Source organism: Glycine max, chromosome 17 (genome assembly GCF_000004515.6).
Source record: "Glycine max cultivar Williams 82 chromosome 17, Glycine_max_v4.0, whole genome shotgun sequence".
NCBI lineage: Eukaryota > Viridiplantae > Streptophyta > Magnoliopsida > Fabales > Fabaceae > Glycine > Glycine max.
Window position 1 is genome coordinate 187,093 of NC_038253.2, and position 23,575 is coordinate 210,667.

At 38.9% G+C, this 23,575-nt stretch overlaps 2 protein-coding genes, 1 non-coding gene and 1 pseudogene across 5 annotated transcripts; 2 read left to right on the top strand and 2 right to left on the bottom strand.

The window, feature by feature from the left end:
* Positions 1 to 76: 76 nt before the first annotated feature.
* Positions 77 to 4,958, top strand: LOC100789453 (uncharacterized; annotated as a pseudogene). The gene is made up of 7 exons (XR_418940.4): positions 77 to 571; positions 651 to 772; positions 863 to 965; positions 1,166 to 1,216; positions 3,708 to 3,760; positions 3,873 to 4,053; positions 4,667 to 4,958. The product of XR_418940.4 is annotated as an uncharacterized protein (transcript).
* Positions 4,959 to 6,053: 1,095 nt separating this feature from the next.
* Positions 6,054 to 6,127, bottom strand: TRNAV-AAC (transfer RNA valine (anticodon AAC)). Its single transcript has one exon. It is a non-coding gene; the product is annotated as a tRNA-Val (tRNA).
* Positions 6,081 to 23,158, top strand: LOC100817261 (mitotic spindle checkpoint protein MAD1). 2 transcript variants are annotated; one of them, XM_041011252.1, is made up of 17 exons: positions 6,081 to 6,380; positions 6,470 to 6,569; positions 6,651 to 6,811; positions 6,947 to 7,144; positions 7,220 to 7,312; positions 7,547 to 7,663; positions 14,977 to 15,224; positions 15,451 to 15,480; positions 15,636 to 15,807; positions 19,492 to 19,590; positions 19,681 to 19,884; positions 20,076 to 20,238; positions 21,102 to 21,192; positions 21,279 to 21,348; positions 21,802 to 21,930; positions 22,177 to 22,215; positions 22,899 to 23,158. In XM_041011252.1, exons 1-17 carry the CDS (start codon positions 6,243 to 6,245, stop codon positions 22,986 to 22,988), a joined length of 2,142 nt encoding a protein of 713 aa, XP_040867186.1. In that variant the 5' UTR covers positions 6,081 to 6,242; the 3' UTR covers positions 22,989 to 23,158. The 2 variants fall into 2 exon arrangements, with proteins under 2 accessions (XP_040867186.1, XP_003550013.1); XM_003549965.5 differs by lacking the exon at positions 15,451 to 15,480.
* Positions 9,126 to 13,919, bottom strand: LOC121173851 (uncharacterized). The gene is made up of 2 exons (XM_041011253.1): positions 12,146 to 13,919; positions 9,126 to 9,285 (listed from the first exon to the last, which is right to left on the bottom strand). Exons 1-2 carry the CDS (start codon positions 13,247 to 13,249, stop codon positions 9,262 to 9,264), a joined length of 1,128 nt encoding a protein of 375 aa, XP_040867187.1. The 5' UTR covers positions 13,250 to 13,919; the 3' UTR covers positions 9,126 to 9,261.
* Positions 23,159 to 23,575: the final 417 nt, after the last annotated feature.

The following is a 23,575-nucleotide window of genomic DNA, read 5'->3' on the forward strand; positions in this document are numbered from 1 at the left end:
TTTCGTTAGTTCAATCCGGTATTCCAATCATATTTAATGTGAAGATTATAGGAGAAGGCTGAAAAATCACGAAGATTGCAATTTTAGACATCTCAATAATATTTTTTCTTTTTGCCAAAATAATAAATACATACTATCCGATGGATTGTATTAGTGGGGAGAGAGAGCGAGTGAGTGTGGCGTTCCGGAGAATATGGAATGGCAGCGGTGAGTGAGAGTGAGGTGGTGCACTCTGTTTGGGGATTTGGGAAGTTCCATGACAAGTTCAATCCATTCCTTTCGCATGCATTTCTCTCAACCTTAGAGCACTCTGCTTCCGCTGTCAGGGAAACTGGATGCATACAACACCACATCGTTGCCAAAGCCAACAACACCACCATTCTCGCCGTTGTCCCACTCTATGTTAAAACCCATTCCTACGGCTAATGCTTACCATTCTTATGGATACAACTATTACCCCAAGTTACAGTCTTGTGTCCCCTTCGCACCTGTAACTGTTCCAAGGATCTTACTTCGTAACACCTCCTTCAAACATCAAATTTTCTCCGCAATCAAGGAACTTACTCTCACCGTAATCCATCTAACCTATACTCCTTCTCTTGTTAAATTAAATGCATTTGCTAACTATCTCTTGTCATTGGCATTCGCAGTCCCAGCTTTCATCATTACATGTTACTTTTCCCTCTGAAAATGAGTGCCACAAGCTCACTGAAAAAGGCTTCCTGCCCAGGATTGGAATGCAGTACCACTGGAAAAACCGTAACTACAAAAAGTGACTCATCCATCTTATTAGCTCTTTCTATTTTGGCAGTCTTGCTGTTTTTACATATAGCTTTAGACTTTTGCTGTTTTATGTTGCCAGTCTTGATGACTTCTTGATGGACATGAAGCAAAGTAAAAGAAAAAATATACGTCAAGAGTGCAAAAAGGTTACAAACATTGATATGTGCAGGTTTTTTCAACAGGTCTTCAGCTCTATCCAAAAGCACTGTCCTTAGTGTGTTTTTATTTCTATTTGTCAATAATTGAATAATCAGATTGTTTTGCGAAAAATGGTTTCTTTTCTTTGGATCACCATTGGCCAAATGATTCCAGATTTTAAGTGACATCAATGCAGTTGCCCGGATAGTTTTAGTCTCATAAATTATATGATCTTTGTATGCAGATCTCAGCCCAGAACTTGATTATGAAACGCCTCCGGGGTTATTTAATAAAGGTACTTTACTTGATGTCTATATTTAAAAGGGTTCCATTCACTCTACAGTCTACATACTTTTTGAAGATTTACAGAGGATGCTTTGTGGCAAATTATATATAATTATGTGTTTTTTTTAACCAGATATTAGTGATCTTCTCCACTGGGAAGGATATTAAAATTAACTTAAACTTATTCCTACAAAATGGGATTTTCTAAGATTTTTTTTTTTTTGCTCAGCAAAATTAGATATTATATATATTAAGAAGTACCAGAGGTACTAAGGATACATTTGTAGATAGATTTGTGCATTTGGTTGCTGTTTTATAACAGAACCGGATACAACAAGCTTATGATACATAGATTCTGAATCCTCTGCAGCCTATTTGCTAAACATTTCTTTTAGGTTGGAGGACCATTGATTAAAATGTGTTCCAAAGTCTCTCTCCATATTTCTAATCCACGTCCAGAGTACTAGAAGTGCCTCATCAAGCAATTTACTTCCATCAAACGTGTAGTTTTGGAAAATAATTCTGTTTCTGTGCTTCCAAGTTGTCCAAGTCATAGCAATCCACCAGGATCTCCATCTTGTGAGTTTCTTTCCCCCTGTAAAATCAGCCATGTGCTGCAGATAGTGGTCCCTAGGAGTTTGAGGTAGTGCTGTTGCTAATCCAACCCAGGATAAAGACTCCCACCATAAGGGTAGGATCTTTTTACAGCTAAAGAATAAATGTGCAGCCTCCTCCTCTACATCTCCACAAAATGGGCACTGAACCTCATTTATCATAACCTGCCGCCTTCTAAGATTCATCCTAGTTGGAAGTCTGTCCCTAATTAGCCTCCAAGCAAAAACCAGAGATTTACTTGGTATTTTGAGCTTCCAAATGTCCACAAAGTCCAGATTCTGATTATCTCCCATCTGTGCTTCCCATATCAAGTCATATCCGCTTTTTGTTGAGTAGTATCCACTTTGATCATGCTTCCAACTCCACTTATCCTCCTTATTTGGCTGAATCTGCTGCTGAGATAATTCTCCAAGGAAATCATCTGCCATTTGAATTTCGCTGTCAAAAAGAGCCCTCCTCCAAGATAGCTTCCACTCCCATCCGCTATTGGTGTTATTCCCCATATTCATGATAATTTGTTTCTGTTGATCAGAAAATCGGTACAGCCTTGGATATTTGTCCATTAATGGTATAGCATTATGTGTCCAAGGGTCCTCCCAAAATCTGAACTTCTCCCCACCTCCCACCTTCCAGTTTCTCTCCCTTTTGACTATCTGGTTCTGCTGTTGCTGCTGACTTGATAGCAGGTCCCTCCACCAAATAGAATCTTGGCTTCCTCTAATGCCTTCCTCCAATGCCCTCCAGCCTCCATACTTTGATATGAGAATTTTTGCCCAAAGTTCCTCTTGCTTGTGAAATAGGTCCCAGCACCATTTGGTCAGCAAAGCTGAGTTAAAGGTCTTAAGATCTTTAATGCCAAGACCCCCTTTCTCCTTTGGTTGGCAAACTTCCTTCCAGCTCACCCATGCAATTTTCCTCTCCTCCATACCTCCTCCCCATAAGAATTGTCTCTGAATTGCTTCAAGTCTGGCTGCTATTCTTGAAGGTACCCTGAAAAAGGAGAAAAAATAAATAGGAATAGTAGTTAGGGCTGCATTTATGAGAGTCACTCTCCCCCCAATGGATATGTGTCTGTGCTTCCAAGTGGCTAGTTTTCTCTCATATTTTCTAACTATAGGATCCCAAAGCTCTCTACGCCTTGGATTATCCCCAATGGGGATACCCAAGTAAAGGAAAGGAAAGGACAGTCTTCTACAATTCAGATATCGAGCCGCCTCAACCTGCCACTGCTCAGATTTCCCTATCACCCCAAAGCTACTCTTAGCAAAATTTATCTTAAGCCCAGATGCAAGCTCGAAGCTTCTGAGAATGGACTTAATTGTCTTCACATTCTGCATTGTGGCATCACCAATAATAGTAGCATATTTACCATCTTCATAAGTTAATTAATGCTAAACTAAGGGTAACTTACAGCTTACACTCACCAATTTTAACCAATGTGCAGATAGACCTTAGGGTTTGGAATGATGCAAATGATCCCCTAAAGTTCACAGTATGCTTAAAAAACACTATTTGTTAGTCAAACAATTAAATATTTGAATGACATCATCACATAGCACCAAAACAGGAAATTGTAAATGTTATCTGGAATATCCAAATCTTCACTTAAAATGGCTTAATCATGCAGCTTTTAGTGCCTTTGTATCATGTAGTTAAAATGGTTTGGAATATATATTCACCAGAGCATTCTCTCTAGACTAAAATGCTCTTACTCTTTACACATTTGACAGCAGTTCAATTTTGGTCTGCATTTTAATATATCCTTGTGATGATTGTATACTTTTATTTATCCTTGAAGATATTACAATGGTGTACTTTATCTGGAAAACATTAGGTTGTGATTCTTTCTACTTACTATCTTATATGTTATGTTTCTATATTGGAAGGCTAGGCACTGGGATTCCTTCTACACTTTTTACAGGAACACAACTGATAACAAGTATGTTGCCCTAATGGAACCTTCAAATTTTGATTTGAAAAAAAGAAAAAGTTTGATGGTATGGGAATGGTTGAAGTGTCAGTATTTAGTATTATTGTTGGTCTACTGACAGATGGGGCACTCCTCACCTGACAAGGGAATTTTTTCATGAGCTGGGAGCAAAAATGGGAGATAATGTGCTACTTGTGGTGGCTGAAGAAGGGGATGAACTAGTTGCTGGAGCCCTAAATCTTATTGGAGGAGATACTTTGTTTGGGCGCCTATGGGGGTGTCAGCCACGAAGTTACTACCAGGTACATGCGTCTTGTTATTTTTTTCCTCAATTATTATTGGATGATTATTTCCTTTTTTTTTTCTAGGTTTTGGTTTTATGGTTGGGGGAATAATGCTGTAGTTTTTAATCAGATGTTTCTTCCATTGCATCTTTTTTATGGAATAGACTTCCTTTTGGTTCCTATTAGGTGTCAGCTTATAATTGCTTTTTTTTTTCCTCTTGAACCTCTAGTTTTGCCACTCTTTCACCTATTGTTTGGTTGAAAGGAGTTCTTTTCCTCTTCTTTCAAATTGTTTTTGAGTTCTAATTTTTCCACCCTTTTCCATTTTTTTGTTTATCAACCCCCTCCCCTCCACCCTTTTTTCACTTTTATTCTGTTATTGCCTTATTGGCTTCATAGTGTTCATGGAAGTTTCAGGAACAAGAAAATGCTTTATTTTTCTTATTTGATTTGATTTAACGGGATATCTTCTCCTTTTCGTTTTTGGACTACAATACAATTTTTTTTTCTTTTATCAAGAGAAGTAAAACCAAAATTATACTTGATCTCTTCTCTCATTTGTACATAATTCAGATGTGGTATATATCAGGGAAACAAATAATATACTTACAATTTTGTTTTGACGTCACAGGCAATTGAAGCAGCTATTGAACTCAATCTTAAAACAGTAGAGGCAGGAGCTCAGGGTGAACACAAGATTCAGCGGTGATATCTTCCTGTGACTACTTTTAGCTGCCATTACCTTATTGATAATAATTTATATTTTAGTAGAAATGTATGTACAGCTGAAGTAATGAATACGTTGGCCATTTGGTTCGAAGATGAATGGTCCATGTGTTTGTATTGCTAGAGTAATTCTGTGGTAGTTGTGTTCTGTGTTACCAGTGAATTAAATACGAACATCTCCAATCGTCCAACTGCGATAGAATTGCTGAACTCATTTTGTTTGACTCTATAACACCATATTAAATTTAAGAATTCCAACAAGTTTTCTCTACAATGATACAATGCTTAAGAACTTGAAATGATAAAATGCCATGAGAGATGGTCTAACAGTATTGGTTTGGTTGGTACATTAAGTGGGTGGAGTTTGCAACATTATAAATCCCATTGGAGATGAAATGATAAAATATAAAAGGTTGTACTGTAATATCTAACTTAACGGTTGTGCTGTACAAAATGACACAGACAAACAAGGGAGATGTTGAATTGAAGACTAACCTAACCTAACATTAGTTGTTAATGATTGGGATCAGACAGTGAGAGAAGCACTACTGTCAGCTGGAGTGAGATTGAGAATCATGGTTGCAGCCTTGAGAGCCCATACCTGCGGTGCTTGATAGAGAGAAGTAGATGCACCAAAGCAAGAGGAGAGCATGTTGGTGTTGATTATGTTCCAATTGAGTGCGACCACTGGCATACCTTCCAACACCTCTTTTGCCAGACTTGCTCAGCCCTTTTATCGCCAACTTTGATGCACAATATGGAGCTACCAGCATCGCACCCACCTTCCCCATCCAGAAGACGTGTTCACTATTATCACCTCCATCTTCTTTTCCGCTATGCAACACATTTGTCATCCCCTTCACGTTCATATCCATCATTTCATTGAACACTTTCACAGGAACCTCCCATATCTTGTGGACGATGCAGCTTTCTTACCGTGGACATGGCTGAGAAATTTGGAGAAGGATTTCTCCACTCATTTTAATCAATGGTCTGGCGATCTTAGAGCAGGGTTTATGTATTAGCAGAGGGTACAATTATAGTTTAGAGGTAGCTATTAATACTGTGTTAGTGGCCTGGAGTTGGTTCCTATCTAGAATGCATTTAATCTGATTTGGAACCAAAATAATACATAGGATTAGGATTCAAAGAAATACTTAAAAGTCACATTTGAAATAGGAGATTAAAATTGTTGATGGAAGCAAATAAGAGGATTAAGTTATATTTCGGCCAAAATTAAAAATGATGGCATTGGACATGAAATTATTATAATAAAGAAAATAAAAAGGAAATGGCGTCGCCCGGACTCGAACCGGAGACCTTCAGTGTGTTAGACTGACGTGATAACCAACTACACCACGACACCATTTGATTATGTTATTCTGTAATCTCAATAACAAGATTTAAAAGTTTGGCTATAAAATTTGCGCCTTGTGGGTGGGTTTGGGGTTTCAATTTCAAAGGGAAGCAGAAGAAGAAGAATGATAGTTAGAACTCCACCGCCACCCAAGAGGCCACGCGCCGATGGCGATGACGGACAGCTAGTCATCTACGAGGATCCGCCGGAGTCATCCCCTCCTTCGGAGCAAATGCTCTGCACCTATCAATGTCGCCAAATGGTTTGTTTCTCATCTTTTTGCATTGTTTCAACCATTTCATTTCTATGCTATTGCTTCCCTTTTTTATTTATTATTTTTCTTCACGTCAGGTCAAATCCGATTTTATTGATGCCTTAAGCAAAGCTGAAAATCAAGCTCGTCATTATCAATCCAAGTTTGAGACATTGGAGCCTCATTTCCGCAAAGTTGGTCAGTGCAACTCACTTTTCATTTCCGACACTCTTCGATTCTCGTAATTTGTTTCCTACTTTAACCTTCAACTTGTTACAGAATCTGAGAGGAAGAAATTTCAGGACCAATTCTTATACGCCCAACAGGAACTTGCAGCTGCAAAAGGCCGCGAGCAGGCACTCCAAGACCAACTCTTGAAGGAGGCCACTCAGTCTCAAGAACGATTAAGAAAACAAATTCAATTAAACACTCAACTCCAGGTTTCTTTAGTTCTTTTAGGATTGAAGGAGCACTTCTGTACTTATCCTATTTTATTATTCCACAATTTCCACTATTTTTTTTGTCAATCACTCCATTCAATGCATGCACTCTATTTTCTTCCTACTGGAATTTAGGTTAAGCTCCAAAATGAGACAGACCTTCGCCAAAAAGCTGACTCTCATGCTGCTTCAACAGAGGAGAAAGCAGCATCTTTAGAAGGAAAACTAGGCCATCTCTCCGAAAGTATAGAGAGGGAAAAAAAGCGACTTCATGATGAGCATTCACAACTGAAAAGCGACTCAAACTTGTCTATTTCTAGAATATCCGCAAATGTAAGAGGCTATATTTGTTGTTCAGATTAACAAGCGGTTAGTTATTATTTGAGTTGTGTATTGTTTTTGTTGTAGCTTGAACAAATGGAATGCAGAGCTAATAATGCTGAGAAAGAAGCAGAGCTGCTAAAAGAACAACTGAAACATCTTAAGGATCAACTTGATGAGGTTTGGATGTCTAATTAGCTGCTGGCTGGCTTTTATTGTTCCTTTAAGAATATCATGTGAACAAAGCTATACTCTGCAATATGAAATTTGATTTAGTGTTAAGCCTCTGAAATTCATGTGGACCTTTTTTCTGGTAGATTAATGTATTATACATGCTTCATTTCATTGCTGTATTCCCTTTTCCAGTAGGGTTATTGACTTATGATTGCATTGCATCATGATTCCTATTTCCAGTGTTTGCATCAGAAGATTGAAGTTGAAAAAAAACTATCTACTTTAATGTCTCAAGAAGTTGCTTCTACAGAGAGTAATGTTTTAGTTAAACATTTGCAACAGGAGCTTCGGAACTATGTGAGTTTGCTTTCTTTTTTATCTTGAATTTTGATGGCTCTTTTTATTGGGATTATAGTAGTGCAAGGACACATACATTGATTACTTGATGTATGACTCTGGACTAATTTTGGTAGTTATGCATCTGGCATAATCATAAATGGAGAGGAATCGTGTCATTATTTTATTGATTGGTCTGGATATATAGAGAAAAAATTGAGTAGGCTTGGCCCCTTTTTTTTTTTTTTCAGCAAAAATAGTAATTATATTAATTGAGTACCAGGGGTACTAAAAGATACAATATAATAATCAGTGTTAGGCTCGAGATTAAAATAGATGTCTGAATCAGTAACTGATAACGAGTTACATGCTACATCCGTATGCTTAAATAAAAATTCTATACATGACTGCTGGAAAAAGCTGCACTAATATTAGAAGACCAGTGGTTGTAGTGAATACTAAAATCTTTCTCCAGCTGCATGAGCCATGTCCATGTTAAGAAAATAGCTTCATCTAGTATTCTGTTGGCATTAAAAGTCCCATTGGAGAAGATCATATTATTCCTTTGCTTCCAAATACTCCATGTCAGTGCTAGCCACCACCATTTCCATCTACTTGCTCTCATTCCCTCTGTCACTCCATATATGTGTTGGAGGAAGTGTTGCCTTGGATGATTTGGGAAAGCCCCCACTAACTTCACCCATGATAATGATTCCCACCATAGCGGGATTATCCTTCTACAATGAAAAAATAGGTGGACAGCGCTCTCCTCAGCTGAACTGCAGAATGGACACATTGGATCTTCGACCTCAATTTGCTTTCTCCTCAAATTTGATCTTGTTGGTAGCCTATCTCTTAGTAGTCTCCACGCAAATATGGTAATTTTTGAAGGAAGCTTAAGCTTCCACAACTCCTCAAAAGCTCCGTCCTGCTGCTCATGAATCGCCTCCCCTCGTAGTACGTCATATGCAGATTTAGCTGTGTACCGCCCGCTCGGATCCGCCTTCCACACCCATTGATCTTGATGTTGAGGCTGGATTCTGTAATCTTCAATCTCTCTTAAAAATGCTGCCGCCATGTCTATTTCATTGTCAAATAATGGCCTCCTCCATCTAAAATCCCATTCCCACCCATTATCTCCAACAGCCCCCATATTTTGTATATTTTGATTTTGCTGTGAAGATATCACATACAACCTAGGATACCTTGTAATCAGCGGAACCTCCCCTTCCATCCAGCTGTCCTCCCAAAACTTGAACTTGTCCCCACATCCTACCTTCCATGTAATTGTGTTCTTCAGTGACTCACCCTGTGGCGAATGTTGAACCATGAGCTTTAGATCCCTCCACCAAATAGATTCATTTCTTTGTGTCGATCCCTCACTTAGGCCCCTCCATCCCCCATACTTTGACTCCAGCACCCTAACCCACAACTCCCCCGGACATTGGAATAAGTTCCAATTCCACTTACCCAGCAATGACACGTTAAAAGAATTGATGTCCTTTACTCCCAATCCCCCCTCTTCCTTCGGTAGACAAACTGTTTCCCATTTTATCCATGCTATTTTGCGCTGTTGTTGATCGCCTCCCCATAAAAAGTTTCTCTGCAATCTTACTAGCTTATCCACTACCTTTTGCGGGACCCTGAAAAAAGAAAGAAAATATATAGGAATAGAAGTTAGCACTGAGTTTATGAGAGTCACTCTCCCCCCAAAAGACAAATGTCTTTGCTTCCACTTCGCTAATTTTCTCTCACACTTAGATATGATAGGGTCCCATGTCTGATATCTTCTCGGATTTGCTCCAATAGGAACACCCAGGTATGAGAAAGGTAGTGTCAACAGGCTACAATTGAGGTATTCAGCTGCCTCCCTTTTCCACATTTCAGTCACTCCGAAAGCACCAAAACCGCTTTTAGCAAAGTTTATCTTAAGGCCCGACACTAGTTCAAAAGCCCTCAACATTGCTTTAATAGCTCGGACATTTTCCATGGATGCTTCGCCAAAGAAAATTGTGTCGTCCGCATACTGGAGGAGACTAATTTCCACGTTGTTTTTACCACAAATAAATCCCTTAAACATCCCCTTCTCGAGTGCTTGTGACATAATGCCACTTAGAGCCTCCGCAACCATATTAAAAAGGAGAGGTGACAATGGGTCTCCTTGTCTGAGTCCCCTCTGAGGCACAAACTCGGCTGAAGGACTACCGTTGACCAGAACCGAAACTGATGCTGACTTTAGGCAACCCTCCATCCATGCAATCCACTTAGTGCAAAAACCCATTCGATTCATCATATAGAACAAGAAATCCCACCGTACAGAGTCGTATGCCTTCTCATAGTCCACTTTGAAGACTATGCAAGGTTTATGACATCTTTTAGCTTCATCCATCACCTCACTAGCAATCATCACACTATGTAACATGTGCCGGCCTTCTATAAATGCTGATTGCCTTTCGTGTATGATGAAAGGCATAACCTTCTTTAACCTGTTCGCCAACACCTTGGCAACAATCTTGTAGGTGCACCCTATCAATGAGATAGGTCTATATTCATTTAGCCTCTGTGGATCTAGGACTTTGGGGATTAAAGCTATGAAAGATGCATTTAACCCTTTTGGAAACACCCCATTTACATGGAATTCGTCCAAAAAACGCAGGAAATCAGCCTTGATAATGGGCCAGAATTGCTTTATGAATTTGAAAGTCAGCCCGTCCGGCCCTGGGCTTTTGTCAGACCCACACTCCCACACTGCCTTCTTGACCTCGTTTTCCTGGAAACGTCCCACCATGATATCATTTTGATGGCTATCGATAGACTGGAAAAGTATCCCCTCCAATGTATATCTTTGGAACTCTGATTCTTGGAAGCGCTTTTCAAAGAACGACCTTACTGCAGCTTTAACTGCTGTTGGCTCTTCTATCCATGACCCATCAATCATCAGCCCTTGCAAGCTGTTATGTCTTCTGCGTGCATTAATCATCAGGTGAAAATACCTCGAATTACAGTCTCCTTCCCTTATCCACCGAGCTCTTGCCTTCTGCCTTAATAGTGACTCGTGTGATTGAGCCGCCACCCATAAGTCCTCCTGAAGCTGCTTCCTTATGCCTTCCTCTTGAAGAGATAAGTGCCTATCAGATGTGGACTCCTCCAGCTTATTTAGTTCTTGTTCAATCTTCTTAAATCTTTTGAAAGTATCCCCGAAATGGTCTCTATTCCACGCCTTTAGACTATTCTTGAGTGCTTTTATTTTCTGTTTTAGAACGTATCCACCCCAGCCACTTATCTGGTTAGATGTCCAGCTCTCCGTCACAGTTTTCTTGAAAGAAGCATCCGATAACCAACAATCCATTATTCTGAAAGGTTTTGGCCCCCAATCAGAATTTCTGGATCTGAGTAGTAACGGACAATGGTCTGAAAAGTTCCTCTCCAATGTGAATTGGGTTGTTCCAGGCCATTTGGTGAGCCAATCTGCAGATACCAAGAACCTATCTAACTTGCTCCTAGCTGATCCATTGGGTCGTACCCAGGTGAACTTACTTCCCACCCAAGGTGGTTCGTCAACCTCCAAGTCTTCAATCCATCCATTAAATTCTCTAGACCCAATATTCTCCAAACTCCTGTGGCATGTTCCAAATCTCTCTGTGTGATTTCTGGTACAATTAAAATCCCCTAAAATGCACCATAAACCATCATGATGCTGACATTTCAGTTGTTTAATTGCCTCCCATAGCACCCTTTTGCCTTGTATATCACAAGGAGAATAAACACTAACAATATTCACTGATTGGTCTTCTTGTATCCACTTTCCTGACATCATTACATATCCTGGCCCAATGATCTTCCTCTCCATCCTAAAAACTTTTTCACTCCATAGGCATAGAATGCCGCCAGCCGTATGAGTTGCTGGTTGATCTGCCCATTGTACATCAGGATCCCCCCATAGCGCATGACATATGTCTCTGTCTATCAACTCCTTTTTTGTCTCCTGAATGCATAACATATCAACATGCTGTTTATTTACCAACCTTCTTATTGCTGGCCATTTTACCCCTCTCCCTAGACCCCTTGCATTGTAAGTGATAATATTCATTGACTCTTCCTCATCCCCCCTAAACTCTCTGACTCTTTAATGTCCCTTTCTTCCATTGCTATCAGCTGCTGAACCTGATCCATTTTCTCTTTGTGGCACGTCACTCCAAGCTCTCTAGTCATCTGCCAAAGTGTCTCTGCTTCCTTAGTTATATTGGTGTCCTGTATTTCATTTTGCTGGCTCATACATTCCCTATTCACCTCGATGTTATCTGGGTCAGCTTGCCAATTATTTGACTGCTCGTGGGCCTCTTTGTTGCTTTCCTGTTGTGTTACTCTTTTCCCCTGTTCCACTACCTCTCCCGAAGTCATCTGTGGTCCATTTTCATTTGATTGCTTTTTGCGCCATTTTTTCCTAAAATACACACTAAATGGGGGTGTTTGGGCAGATTGGGCCTTCAGGTTATAGTCTACCTGATGTGTTAGAAATTTGGGGGGGGTGTGAGTAGTAAAGTCCAGCCCACAATTGTAGTGGGCCATGTCACAAGCCACTGCTGAGTGGATGTTTATATGCTCTACATCTGTCCCGGACCCTCCTTCCTTCTTATTTCCTTGTTCATGCTTTGCTTTTCCCTTCCCGACAGGATTTATGGCCCCTATAATCCGCTCTACCCCTGAATCGCACCTGGTCACTGCTCCCACTGCTGCTCTGGCCTCACCGTACGTCCCCATTTGACTTTTGGTTGCCCCGTTGCTTTCCCCACCGACCCTGCAACGGCTTTCTTCCTCTATCCCCCAGTCCAAGTTATTATCCAGTGGTTCGCTGGTTGTGATGCGACCATTGGATAATAACTGGATGGAGGTGCTTGCTGTCGGTCCTTGCATGCCGTTATCCTCCTCCGGCGCTGTGTCCGCCTCCGACGTTACCCTCCGCTCCTCCACCATTTCAACCTTCTGGCTCCCACTTTGAGGTTTCGCCGTCATCAGTTCCGATAACGAAACCATCTCGCTTTCCTCCGAGCAAATGTCCTCCGATGAACTAAGCATCGTGCTCCGCCGGCAATGGCACCAGTTGGGACTGCTTCCACTTTCCTCTATTATGTGTACCTGGAACACCTCCGTTTCAATGTGGACGCTCACCGTGTGCTGAATCAGTGGTTTCCACGGTGTTCTTACAAGGAGCCTTGCCCTGTCCATCTTCCTCAAATCCTCCATCTCCTCGTCTACTTCCACTACCTCGCCTATGGCCGTCACGATCTCCCTTAAGTGTGTTGGGTCCCATGCTACCAGCGGCACTCCCCAACATTGCACCCATGTAAGTCTAGACCCAGCACGCATCTTCTTGTTCCACCTTTCTACCGAGTAGAACATCACCTCCCTTCCTGCATTCCCTTCCTCCATCATTTGTTTTGCCTTGTCTTCGGTAAGTCCGGGGAGAAGTACCATGTCGTCGCCGATGTATTTCGGCACTACGTCTAATCCCCAGTCCCATAGCATATTCTCCTCTACTCTGTCAAGGAGTGCAAGATTTTTTAGCCTTCCCACCCATGCATCCTGTAGCCATTTCGGTGCTGTCATAGGTCTGTCGAGATGTACTTCTGATCTCGAAGTGTTGGTTTTAGCATTCTGAACTGCCGATGTCCTCCTCTGCTGTATACGTGGTTCTCTCCTAGCTACCACATCTGCAAAAGACCCGCGTACCAGGCCCGGCGTCGCTGTGTGTTTCTGTGCCTGGTAAGTTTCTCTGCGCCCCTGTTCGACAAGCCTGGTGTGTTCTCGTCCCCCCTTGATTTGAGTCTCTTTTTTTAATACCGTGATGTTTATGGATTGGTGGCAAAAGTCTCGTGTTTGCGCTTTTCCTTTGCTATTTATTGTCCATTTTTTTATGAAAAATTTAGTAAATATTATTTAATCTGACACCCCATATTTAGAAATACTACAAAGATATATTTTGTAATTTTGTTAACTTCATTAAAAATATTTTATTTTCTTAAGGTTATGCTTCTGTGTAAATTCTTGTCTGTAGCCTTCCCTTTGCTGGTTCTTTAATGATTTCTAACTCTAATTTACAGCAAGCATATGTTAACCAAATCATTATTTTGAAACACAAGCTTTTGATGTGTGTTTGAGTTCCTTTTAATGTGTGTGTGACATAGATTATTTTTTGTGCTTTTGAGATATTTTGATTTATCATTGGTTTGCATCAAGGGTCAACCCTTAGCCCCTACCTTTTTACCTTAATTTTGGATGTCCTGACGGAACAAATCCAAGAGATAGCGCCGAGATGCATGCTTTTTGCAGATGACATAGTCCTCCTTGGAGAGTCGAGGGAGGAGTTGAATGAGAGGTTGGAAACTTGGAGACGAGCTCTAGAAACACATGGCTTTCGCCTAAGCAGAAGCAAATCGGAGTATATGGAATGTAAGTTCAACAAAAGAAGGAGGGTTTCTAACTCAGAGGTGAAAATAGGAGACCATATTATCTCTCAAGTCACACGGTTTAAATATCTTGGGTCTGTAATACAGGATGATGGAGAAATTGAAGGGGATGTGAATCATCGCATTCAAGCAGGATGGATGAAATGGAGAAAAGCATCGGGGGTGTTATGTGATGCAAAGGTACCGATCAAGCTAAAGGGAAAGTTTTATCGGACTGCGGTAAGACCGGCGATTTTGTACGGAACAGAATGTTGGGCGGTCAAGAGCCAACATGAGAATAAAGTAGGTGTAGCGGAGATGAGGATGTTGCGGTGGATGTGTGGTAAGACTCGACAGGATAAAATTAGAAACTAAGCTATTAGAGAAAGGGTTGGAGTAGTGCCTATTGTAGAGAAGATGGTGGAAAATAGACTTAGGTGGTTTGGGCATGTAGAGAGAAGACTGGTAGACTCTGTAGTGAGGAGAGTAGACCAGATGGAGAGAAGGCAAACAATTCGAGGCAGAGGAAGACCCAAAAAGACTATAAGAGAGGTTATAAAAAAGGATCTCGAACTTCATGATTTGGATAGAAGTATGGTACTTGATAAAACATTATGGCAGAAGTTGATCCATGTAGCCGATCCCACCTAGTGGGATAAGGCGTTGTTGTTGTTGTTGTTGTTGCTTGTCCTGTGCTTGGTGTCTTTCATTTTATTTTTTTTTGGGTTTAATTCTTGAAGTTTTTAATTTCAAATTATATTACCAGGTCCCGATTAATATATTTTTTTGCCTTTCTTGTGCGATAGGAAATTACCAGATGAGTTTTCACTGTGAATTTGTTCACTGTGGTAATCTGAATAATGTATCCTGTTTCAATTGACATTTTAGGAATCTGAAGTAAGGGAGGCAAGAAAACTAAGTTCAAGTCATGAGAACATTGAGCTTTTGAAGGAGAAAATTTTGGAGGAAAAGAGCCACCGGGAAAGGGCAGAATCAGAGCTATCCAAGTTACAGGATATCCAGTTAAACATGAAAAAGTTAGAGGATCAAATATCATCATGGAGAGTGATGATTACAGACATACCTGGTGTCTCATGTTTTGAGGACCTGCCTGTTAAATTTGCAGCTTTACAAAAGTACGTCAGTACCTACCGTTCTGTTTGCGTGGTTGAGACTGCTCTTATTTAATCTTTTAGTCTATGAGCACCTTGAGGCCATGAAGTTTTTTAGATGATGTATTGTTAGCCTCCTAGTTATGCTTTTTTTATCTTCTACATTTTCTATGACACTACTTTATCTTTTTTTGGGCATTTGATTCACTACTTTGCTTAAATATGCTGATGTGTGAAGCCTTTATTTCAGTATGCAAATGACTCACAGTGTACTGGATGTGTAAGTCTGTAAGACCTAGGATCTCTTCATCATATTTAGATTGCTTCTCAGCAGTTTTTTTTTTCCTGGTGTAGCAAAAAGAGATATTGCTTTGCTGCTTTGCATTTGAGTAGGCACCTATTGTCTTTTGATCTTGATATCTTCTATCAATGCAGAGAAGTCATTTATGGCACACAGAAGGAGGGTGAGATCACTGCTCGCTTGAAACAAATGGAGGTGGCTCTGGATGCTGCTGAAATTGGTAAACAAAATGCTGAAGCTGAGGCTGAGTTGGCAAAAGACAAAGCAGAAGTATTAAAATCAGAAATTAAAGGAATTGAATTAATGGTCAGTGTTGTTGTTACGGCACTTTGATAATTGCTGGACATTGGACTTGTTCTTTTCATGCTTTAGTTCCATTGCCATTTTTGGAATTCTTGGATTTATTATCTGCTATTCTTGATAATAGATAGTGTACAACTTGCATTTATAGGGCAGATGAGGCAATACTTAATAATAGATAAATTTTTGGCAATTAGGTTTAAGGTTATGTCTTCCAGATAATTGTATGCCCCTTAAGGAAAAATTGGATTTGGAGCCTGTAGGAAAAATTGGAAAAATTATTGACAACACCAGAGGAGGAGTTGACTGGACCTCCAGTCACCGGAACAGCATTGGTCGACGATGACGATATAGCAAACGCAGGACGTGAAATCGAACAGAAACAACAAAACACAACCGCGAACCTGATATGGAGATTACAAGAAGCAAAACTTCAACACTTCAATGCTGAGATTGCGATGCAAAAGGAAATCACAATCAACGAAGAAACAGTATTGCAAACCAAAAACCGCATCCAAACAGGATTAAAAACTCGATCGAAGAAGACACAGCAATCGGAAAGCCAAACAGAACGAAAAATCAAGGATTTGCTTGAATCACACTAACAGAAATAACAAACTGAATAGAATACGTTGGCGGAAGCAAAAAAAATTAGGATCAAACTGCCATTGAAGGCTTTAGGAAGCTCTGAATACCATGAACAAACTCATGAACAAACTGCCATTTTGGATAATTTCGGTCACATCTATCTAGCATATGTGGTGGGGTTAAAGCTGATTTCTCAGTTTGTATCGGAGGATGGCTGTTTTGTGTGTTGCACCTATGTAAAAATCACCAGCAGTACCTCTGGTGCTGCTGTGTTTTATTATGAATAATATATATCATATCTTTTGCCTTTCAAAAAAAAATATCAGTGAAGGAGAAAGAGATAAAACTGAAAGCTAAGGAACTGTTATTGTATTATGAAATTAGTTAGTTACAACTGAATGTTCAACAGTGTATTTATAGAGAATTCTAACTACATAACAGTTTGTCTAACTAACTAACTGTTATGCTGAGTCAACAATGACTCAGCTGCTAACTAACTAACTGTCGATATCTATTATATAGGTAAGGAGTTTGACAGTAGGCAAATTTATGGTATATCTGGAAATGATTTAGATGCTAGTAGGAGGAGATAGCTTAAATGTCATACCCAGGTTCCGGAATGGAATTGTGTCACAATTCCAGGGAAAGACTTCCATGGCTGCTCAAAATCTTATCAATTCCTTCTCTATTGATCTTTCTCAACTCAGAAGATAACAGGATGCATATAACTTGTTTTTTTTTTTTTTTTATCAGCCAAAATAATATATATGTATTAAATGAGTACCAGAGGTACTAATAGGTACAAGTTTCAGATTACATTTCTGCTACATACAAATCAGCCAATTGTTGATCCAGAGCAGAATGTAACCACACAAAAAACTGTACATATATTTGGCCTACAGTGCTATCTGCTACTAATGTGAAATCCAGGCCTAAGATTTGAATACCACTGATTATAGTGAGTGGTAAAACCCTTCTCTAAATATTTCAGCCAAGACCATAACAAAAACACTGCCTCATCCATCATTTTGTTTGCGTTGAAATTGTTGTTGGAGAAAACTACATTATTTCTGTGCTTCCAAATAGTCCAAGTCAGTGCCAACCACCACCATTTCCATCTATTTGCTGCCATTCCTTCATATGTTTGATTCATGTGCTGGACAAAATGTTGTCTTGGTTGATGTGGAAAGACAGCCACCACATTCACCCATGACAGCGATTCCCACCACACCGGAATAACTTTGGTGCAGTGAAAGAACAAATGACCAGCTGTCTCCTCTGTTAGTCTGCAAAAGGGACATAGATAATCCTACAAGTCAATCTGCTTCTTCCTCAAGTTGTCTCTGGTTGGTAGTTTGTCCTTGAGTAACCTCCAAGCAAATACAGCCACTTTTGATGGGACTTTCAGCTTCCATAGCTCCCTGAATTCTTCAACCTGTACCTCCTCTGCTACGTGTTGTCTAAGCAAACTATATGCGCTCCTAACAGAATACTGTCCACTTGAATCTGCCTCCCTCATCCAGTGATCCCCAATGTGAGCCCGAATTCTGAACCCCTCCACTTCTTGTAAAAATGAAACCGCCATGTCTATCTCACTATCGAACAATGGTCTTCGCCACTTGAGATCCCATTCCCATCCTGTGTCTTTATGAACTCCCATATGCTGAATTAGTTGATTTTGCTGATCCGATATGCTGTATAACCTAGGATACTTCTCTGATAATTGAGTGTGTCCTCCTGTCCAATTGTCTTCCCAAAATTTGAATTTATCCCCATGTTCAACCTTCCATACCATGGATCCATTCAGCCGCTGCCCCTGCTGTGGGTGTTGAGATAAAATCTTCAAATCCCTCCACCATATAGATTCAGTAGTGGGTCTCGATACTTCATTTAGATTCCTTCAACCACCATATTTTGATTCAAGCACCCTTGTCCACATTTCCCCCTGATTCTGAAATAGCTTCCACTTCCATTTGCCTAGTAGTGATGTATTGAAAGAGCGGATGTCTTTAACCCCCAAACCTCCTTCTTTTGGCAAACATACCGTTTCCCATCTGATTCAAGAAATTTTGCTTTGCTCAGACGCACCGCCCCAAAGGAAGTTTCTTTGTAGCCTCACTAGCTTGTCCTCCACCTTTTTAGGAACCCTGAAAAAAGAGAAAAAATATATGGGAATGGATGTTAACACTGATGTGAGGTTTCCTAAGTGCTACTAACACCAAGAAATCTATGAATCACAAATATCCTAAGTGCTACATATTAAACACTGATGTGAGGTTTCCTGCAGCCTTGGTTTTTAAGCTTCCTGCTTCAGTTGCAACTTGCAACATATACTTATTGCTTGTGAATACATCTTCAGTAGTATTATTAGGGCAATTTGGTGTAAACACAGCTTTTGGAGATTTGTAAGCAAAACATGCCTATGAAATGAATAATTTAAATATCAGTTTATGTTTTGAAGGCTTTTGTCTTGATTATATAAAGCTGGGCTAGTAAGTATCAAATTCTACAATTCTCCAGTTCTGTAATTTTTATGCTTTTGGACATTGAACTTAAGGAATGGTTTTATCTATTTATTTTGCAATTGCTAGTATTTAATAGAAACTGGATCAGAATTATAGAAAGAAAACTGCTTAACTAGCAGAATTTCAAGGGCCTGCACCTCCCCAATGCCCCAAGGCTTCAATTCTCTCACAAATGACAGGATACTCCTCTTACTTATTGGTAATCTGCCTTAATTTTTTCTCTCTCTCAGCCCAACAAACTAACAAATATCAACAATTAACTAACAAACTAACTCTGTAATTAGTAACTACTAATTACTTACAGATTGACAATTAGCAGCTATCTAACAGTATTCCAGAGTTTTAAGGATAGCTGCTAATTCACCCCTTTTGCTGCATTGAAACAATGTAGTGTATTCTGAAGAAACTGGTTATTATTGGGGCAACAGCCGACTAAACTTTTGGGCAATATATTCATTATAGCTTTAATTATGCTGCATGACAGTGTAGTTACGGTGGATAGTTGTGTCTGTAATCTGTAATCATTTGTTTGCCATTATTTTTAGTTATGTGCTTTAAATTACATATTGTCTTGCAGCTTGCTGTTGTTACCGAGGAAAGGAATAAATTAAGAAATTTTGCCAATTTGAAGAATGATGAAACTCTAGATGCTTCAAAAAATGCAAACTCTGTTCAGGTTGCAGTTGCACTTCCCTCAATTTTGTTATCATATAACTTATTATGTGATCTCTTAATGTTTTTATGCTTGTTTGTTTAATGCATGCAGGAACCTGAATCATCTCTTATGAAGAAAGATGATTGTGTTAAAGATTTAGAAAGTACCTTGCATGAGCAGAGATTGGTTAATAATTGTCAATTAGAGGAAATCAAGTTACTTAATGAAAAGTTGCACAGTGAAGCAAGAAGAGTGAAGTCATTGGAGAGGGAGAGTGACCGGCTCCGGTCAGAGATTTCATTATTAGAGGCAAAGGTTGGTGGCTTGGTGCTCTCTTAAAGCACAGTAGTGCACTATTACATACTAGAAAAGTCATGTTTATAATATTATATCCTCTTCATTTCTTATGTATGTCATGTGTTACTGTTGAACTGCTCATTTACCCAAGGTGTCCAGATTTTGGTTTTCATTTAACAGTTGTCTACACGCTGTTTTTCCTTCTATAGTTGGGTCATGGTGATTTTTCTGCTGCTAATACAAAAGTTCTGCGGATGGTGAATACACTTACCGTTGATAATGAGGCCAAACAAACAATAGAGGCACTGCAAACTGAGCTGCAAAAAACAAAAGAGAAATTAAAAGCTTTGGAAGAATTGAAGAGTCAATCAGGTATGAAACCTTGTAGTTACAGTGGATGTAAGGGTGTAAAAGTTATGTTTCAAAAAGAGTCAGTAATAAAGGCCAGAGGGGTTGGCGGAGGAGAATGGGTTAAGGCTTGTGAAAATGGTTCTTCAATTTGTAGTATTAATATAAATACTGAATGGAGGGCGGGCCCTGGCGCAGTGAAAAAGTTGTGCCTTGGTGACTGATCAGTCATGGATTCATCTAGAAATAGTCTCTTTGCATATGCAAGAATAAGGTTTCATATAATGATCCTCCCTGTACCTTTACATAGTGAGGAGGCTTTTGGCATTGGGGTATGTTAGTTACTGAATGGAAGAGAATAGTGTCTAGAATCCTCTGTAAAAAAATTCACAGGGTAGAATTTTGTTTTTGTTCCTCCAGTGGAGTAGTGGCAGTGTTATCAATGATGGATAGCGGAATATGCCGGAAGGCCAAAATTCTGCCATAGAAACATGGCATTGCAGCCTATGGCTTTGTCTAGTATCTGTGAAAGAAGTTTAGATTGCTTAATTTGAGTTAAAGCTTTTAAAAAACTTCCAAGGAAACTAATCTTAAGTATACAAGAGGTATGCCAATAGGGTCTCTCCGAAAATTGCTAAAATAAAAACAAAAAAGAGAAAAATTGAAGAAAAACTAAATATACAACTGAAATGTGCATTCCTTTTTATGATATTAGTCTGACTTCTGTCCTTTGAAGACACATCAATGGTAATGAGAATTTTTCCAAAGATGAAAGGCATGTGTTCAGGGCCTTGAGGATGGTCTAAAGTTTCCAGTACCATCTTATTAACCATTGGATAATAATGTTATCATATGTATGGTTTTCCTGATCACTTCTAACTGTTTAGGAGAAGCTGGAAAGCTGGTAGATAGCTACATATCAGATAAGATGTTACAATTAAAAGAGCAAATCGCTACACTTGAGAAGCGAGAAGAAAGGTGAGTGTATAATTTGCTATCTTTGGTACATTATATGTTGTCACAAAGAGATTCCAGAATAACTGAAACACTGAAAATATCAACAGATACAAGACTGTGTTTGCAGACAGAATTTCAGTTTTCCGGAGGGCATGCTGTGAGCTTTTTGGTTACAAGGTTGGTAATTGTATATACTATATAGTGATTTTGTTTTACTAAAATCTTTTTGTGTAAATTGAAAGTGTTTTGTACCAAATGGTGTTGCTTTTATTTCATTTTTGGATGGACCACACACTTTTGCTTTAAAAATATTGTAGCAACCTGGTAGAGATGTAATTTGGTATGGGAAACCTCAATGCATATTTTGATTTCTAATCACTATGTTTTCAAGTAATACTGTAGCATGCTTCTGTTGGGGAAATACAACCTCACATAAAATCCTTTGACATGCTAACCAATGGTTCAACATATAGGAGTCTGTTGTTTTCTCTGTCGAAGAACATTGTATATCAAGCATTTTCTAATTAAGTTATTTCCAAACTGGAGAAAGCTGACAATTGATTGTTACTCTATTTATCTATCTGCTACACATAAAAACCCGTCTGTGGCTGTTGATGACTATATTGGCAGATTGTGATGGATGAACACCAGCGTTCTAATGGAATCCCGGTGACACGGTTTACCTTGCAATCCATTTATGCACAAAGTGATGACGAAAAGCTTGAATTTGAATATGAATCAGGGAATACTAACATTTTGGTAAGATGTTGAATTTAGTAATGAGAAATGGTGATTTTACTTTATTAAATTGTATACCACTATAATTCAGTTTGGGTTGATCTTCTAAGTTAAGTGGTGATTTCCCCCGAATAATTTGAGCCTTCAAATAGTCCAAAAATAAAACAAAATCAAAGGAAATATGTTGAGGTTTTTGAGCTTTTCACAAATGATGGCATGAATAGCTGCTGAAATTTTCCATTTTCATTCTTTTTTTTATGACAACAGGCAAATCATTATACATCTCAGCCTGAAGTTTCTCGTCAGGTAAGGAAGTTATAATATTGTAATATTTTTCATTAAATACTTAGGATCTGATCTTGTATTTCTTTGACCACGATCATCAATATGATTGTGAGGGTTTTGTTTAAGCCTTGGGAGTGGCTTCTTGCCTCTAGATTTTAACAGTGAAACCTTCCTCATAGAGATGCTTTTGGCAGCAAATATTTTCAGCTAAAAATGTTTTTTCTTCTGAAAATATTGCATCTTCTGTTACAATTTATAGGAAAAGAAAACACATTTTAAATAATTTGGCTGTTTATACAAAAAAATAAAAGTTTTTCTGAAAACCATTCATCTAATATTTTGAATTAATAATGGAAAATATATTTTTCATATTTAATGATTCAAAAATAAAATACCATAGAGACGATCTAGAAGTTGGTTTTCTGTAAAAACAATCAGATTCTTTACTTTTACATTTGTGAAGAAAGATAACATCTTGTATGAAAAATTTACCACTCTTCTGAATTCTGACATTTCTTCTATAGTTTACAAAGATTTGATTAGATCCATTCAGCCAAGAGAGTGTAACTGTATGAGAGTTTGAGTATAGCTGTAGATGGATTTAAAAACAGAATGAGTGAATGACAATTATCATCCATCATGCATGTAGTTTTTACATATCCATGTTTCTTCTGCTGAGTTTTATGTAACTCATACATTCCCAGGTTGAGATATTCATTCGGAAAATGAATTCAATTCCTGCTTTCACTGCCAACATAACAGTGGAGTCTTTCAATAGAAGAACCTTGTCTTAAATTCAACAATCAACTTGTGTCTAAGTACTGATATTTTTTGCGGCAACTATCAGTTATGATGTATATATCTTGCATCTTCAAGTTCGGGAATTTGGTCAGCTAGTAAGGATGTTACGACTGGACACATTTTGTATCCTGACATTGGTAATGGATGGCTTGGATTTGAAAAATGACACATTTATTTTTTTAAATAATTGAATAGTGAGGTGGAATTTTGGGCGTGTAGACTTGTTGAGGTTTATTTTTTTTGTAAGATTACATTTTTCTTGTCATCTGGTTTTTCAATTTAGGTGCCTGTTACGTTTTATTTCATGACAATTTCCGTAGTTGCCATGATGCAGGGAATAGGAGCTTGTACTCTTTATTCTAATTCTTCCACGGGGAAGAACCCTATTTTATTCCCTGTTATTCTTTTTTCACCTCGATTTTTGTCTTTATTGTATGAATGTAGTCACCATGAGGCAAATGAGATAAAAGTTTTTTGACAAATTTTAGTAAGTGCGGGATTAGATTGTACATGTGATACAAGTGATATTAAATTGAAAACGAAACATAGAGATCTAAATAGGATGTCTTTTGTTGTCAGT

Coding starts and splice junctions, on each gene's coding strand:
- LOC100817261 (XM_041011252.1), top strand. CDS start 6,243: ATGATAGTTAGAACTCCACCGCCACCCAAGAGGCCACGCGCCGATGGC. Junction 6,381..6,469: donor CCTATCAATGTCGCCAAATG/GTTTGTTTCTCA, acceptor TCTTCACGTCAG/GTCAAATCCGATTTTATTGA. Junction 21,349..21,801: donor GTGAGCTTTTTGGTTACAAG/GTTGGTAATTGT, acceptor CTATATTGGCAG/ATTGTGATGGATGAACACCA.
- LOC121173851 (XM_041011253.1), bottom strand. CDS start 13,249: ATGACAGCACCGAAATGGCTACAGGATGCATGGGTGGGAAGGCTAAAA. Junction 9,286..12,145: donor CCAAATTTCTAACACATCAG/GTAGACTATAAC, acceptor TTCTTTTTTCAG/GGTCCCGCAAAAGGTAGTGG.